Genomic DNA, 3,294 nt, shown 5'->3' on the forward strand with positions numbered 1-3,294 from the left:
GACACGGAGTTGACAGTCATGGCGCACTGAACATTCAGGGCGGCAGCGGCTTGTGCAAAGGGAGAGCTGCCCAGTTGAGGCGGGCACGCCATGTACTGGCCTCGGTGGTTCGTCAGCAAAACGCCCTCGATCTCGCCAGACCCATCGCTGACCCAAAGGTGGGAACACTGCTGTTGGTACAGGTAGTTGACCATGACTTCATGCTTAATGTCGTCGAGGAACATGCTGCTGGCAGCAGACTTTGTGGAGCGACCCGAGACAGACTGGGGACGCGAGCTAAAGCGCGGGGTGGGCGCTTGAAGTTCCATGTCGTTCCCGACAAAGCGGTCTGATGGCGGCTTCTCTGAAGCCGCTGACGGCTGTTTAGGCTTGTGGGCGCGAGGCGGCGCAGCCGCAGGCTGCTCGGGCTTGCTGCTCGCCTTGAAGTAACTTCCGATGCCCATTGTGGCGGGTAGCACAGGAAGGCTTGAAGAGTTGTTGAAGGGGAGTGGGCACCCTCCACTCTGCGGAGGACGCAAGGATCGACGTCAAGTCAATTCCGGAGAAGAGCTTTTTACTACGATATCAGCAAAGGGGTTCCAAGAAGTTCTGTTCGGGGGACCGGAGCGGACCTGGCTTATAGCACAAGCGTGCTGCCGTTTGCGGGTTCGGTCGTGGCGGAATAATTATGTTGGATCCGAGTATGACAGTGGTTGCAATGGAACGCACGCTCGTAGCACTGGTTCTGGCGAGAAGAGGACCGGAAAACGACAATTGGAAAGAGTGTACAATGGTTCCGGTATGGAACGTGCAAAGCGAATGGATGAAAGTGTTCAGGTCTGGTTGGCGCGGACAAACGACAGAGCAAGGACAAGCGGCGTCCTGCTTCGACTATCACCTCTTGTCAGTCCCCAGGTCAGTTGGGATAGAGAGGGCAACACGAAATCAAACAGGGTAAGAACAGAAAGATGGGAGGGGATGCTTGAAGCCGCGTGAAGGAGGGAAGACAGGGACGAATATGGATGAAGAGCAAGTCCCGAGTTGGAGTCTTGGAAGAGGTGGAAGTAACGGATCGATGTGCTAGGCCCTGGCCCCGTCCAAGCTACTGCTAGCTCGGACGAGGGAGGGGGGAGAGCAAACCCGGTTGAATGGAAAATGGGCCTTACTTACATCAGGGTGGTCGCCAAACTGTGGATATGCGCCAGTGGGCAGTGGGATTCCCGCGGGAGGACTATCGAGAGGGTCAAAGACGAATGACGCGAGCGACCACCGTGCTCTCTTGGCCGAGGGAATTGTCGTCCAGGCACAGCTCAGGTGAAGCGATATGCGGCCGAGCGATGTTTCGGTCGAGGAAGAGAAGGCGAGAGAGAGAGAGAGAGAGAGGGAGAGAGAGAAAGAGAGACTCGGGGGCGGCCGAAGAGAAGACGTGCTGGCGAGTCGTCTATTGCACCGCGACTGAGTATGAGAGGGCGCCCGTCTTGTGGTTGTTTGTGGAAAGGTGTTGATGTTTGTGACTGCAGCAATGAAGTGCGCCACGGTATGGTTTTCTCGGACCCTGACCTCTGTCTGACCTCTTTCGTCCTGAAAGAGGCTTGGGCGTGGGCTTGAAGGCTTGAAGAAGATGGCGGCAGCTGAAGAGAGAGGAGAGGTGGCACCTGAAGTGAACGAAGGACTGGTGACAGTGTGGATGCGTGTCACTGGATGAAGGCCTCGGCCACCGGTGGGTTGAAGGACGAGGGGAGGGGTGGGTGGCGGCTGGGAAGGAAAAGAAGAGGGAGAGAGGCGACGAGAGGATGAGTTGACGAGACACGATGCCGGATACAGCAAGCTCAGTCTCGCTCGCTCTGTGCACCTTGTACATGGTACTGTACCTCGCTCCTTTTGCCGCCTGTCATTGTCGGAAGTCCTGGCTCTTGACTCCAGTTTGGCCGGGCCCAGGACAGGGGAGGCAGGCACCACCGACAGAACACGGGCAGCAGGCAGCGGGCAGCAGGCAGTGGGCAGCGGGCGCGACGAGCAATCGACGAACCCGAACGACACACGAGGGGCATTCACGACAACGGGCAGCGGGCAGGGGCCATGGTGCAGGGGTGAATGGACACGAGCCGGGGGGGCAGGGGTGGCCCAGACTGAAGAAGGCGAAGCATGGCTCTCTGGGCGTTGGTGCTAGTCGCTGTCCAGAAGGTCTGCCTTGGCTGTCTCCGCTCACCTGCCGCCAGAGGTAAGGTCCAAAAGCCCACTCTGATTACCTCTCCAGTACTTCACCAACAGTGCTCGGATGGTCGTGGTGAGGTGACCGTAGTGGTGGCTGCGGGTAGGTGGGTTGGTAGCGATGGGGACTGAGGTGCCATGCAAGTGCCCACTGTTGAAGAAGCAGAAGCGGTCCGGGCTCTTTGTGTTCGGCCGGTTCCCACCCCCCCTTCTTTCTTATCCCTGTTCCTCTACTCTTTTATTCGATTCTCTGGGAATTTATTTTATTCTGATTATATTTTGGCTGTGGTTCGCTCTCCTTTTGTCCCACCCGTGGCGCTTATCCTAAACAGCTCTAGTGGCTAGGCCACAAGACCAGGGGTCCTTTATCCTCCCGCCTCGTCTGTCTTTCTTTGTCGTCTTGGCACTCTCACATTTGAGAATCTTGCCATTGAAGTTGGGTCCTCACCAGCAGCAAGCAGTATCTATCGCTGGGACAGAACACAGCAACAAAGGCACAGACACGGCTCACAAACGAGTCTATTCAGCTGGCCGAAAGACCAGTGAAACGCTACCTGGCTGCAACAGACCTGCCGTCGCCGTCACATCCACCTCGACAGTCACCGACAAGGCCAAGGCCAAGGCCACGACCACGGCCACGGCCAACGGCACCGTCCGCTGCTTGACCTGACTTTGCAACGACGGGCGAGAGCCAATGCACGTACATGGTACAAGTAGACGACAACGAACTGAGACAGCGATAGGACATGACGCTATTGCTTCGCCTGTCTGCAGGCCCCGGCTCCTAGCTCTCAACCAAGATGTCCAAGGTCAGGACGAGTGCTGTAACTGGGTCCAAAACAGTCATAAACAAACGAGCCAAACAAACCTGCGCCGAGTTGTCCGAGCCGCTCGACCATCATCTTTTTGCCCGCAAGCCTGGGACTCATGGTAGTCGAGTCAATTGCAGACCATGGCGAGGCCGCTATCCGATGGACGGACAGCGGCGTCAAGCCGACCCGCCGACGTATCATGGGCAGCCCACCCACCTAGGCTGTGCCTCCACCGCTCAAGGCTATTCGCTGCTGCCTTCGTCCGTATTCAACGGGGTCAAGTCAATCATGT

At 57.4% G+C, this 3,294-nt stretch overlaps 2 protein-coding genes across 2 annotated transcripts in view; one reads left to right on the forward strand and one right to left on the reverse strand.

The window, feature by feature from the left end:
* The window catches only part of VDAG_02720 (uncharacterized protein), a gene marked incomplete at its 5' end in the record, with an annotated part of 3,403 nt that extends 2,960 nt beyond the window's left edge, over positions 1-443 (reverse strand). The window contains one exon of the mRNA XM_009653373.1: positions 6-443. Coding sequence (XP_009651668.1) covers positions 6-443 — 438 coding nt within the window. The remainder of the gene's footprint in view (positions 1-5) is intronic.
* A 1,347-nt stretch (positions 444-1,790) lies between these two features.
* Positions 1,791-2,860, forward strand: VDAG_02721 (uncharacterized protein; the record flags this gene model as incomplete). The annotated part of the gene is made up of 2 exons (XM_009653374.1): positions 1,791-2,200; positions 2,758-2,860. The coding sequence occupies 2 exons, from the start codon at positions 1,791-1,793 to the stop codon at positions 2,858-2,860; spliced, it is 513 nt and encodes a 170-aa protein (XP_009651669.1).
* Positions 2,861-3,294: the final 434 nt, after the last annotated feature.

The sequence above is a fragment of the Verticillium dahliae genome, genomic scaffold (assembly GCF_000150675.1).
Source record: "Verticillium dahliae VdLs.17 supercont1.4 genomic scaffold, whole genome shotgun sequence".
Lineage (NCBI taxonomy): Eukaryota > Fungi > Ascomycota > Sordariomycetes > Glomerellales > Plectosphaerellaceae > Verticillium > Verticillium dahliae.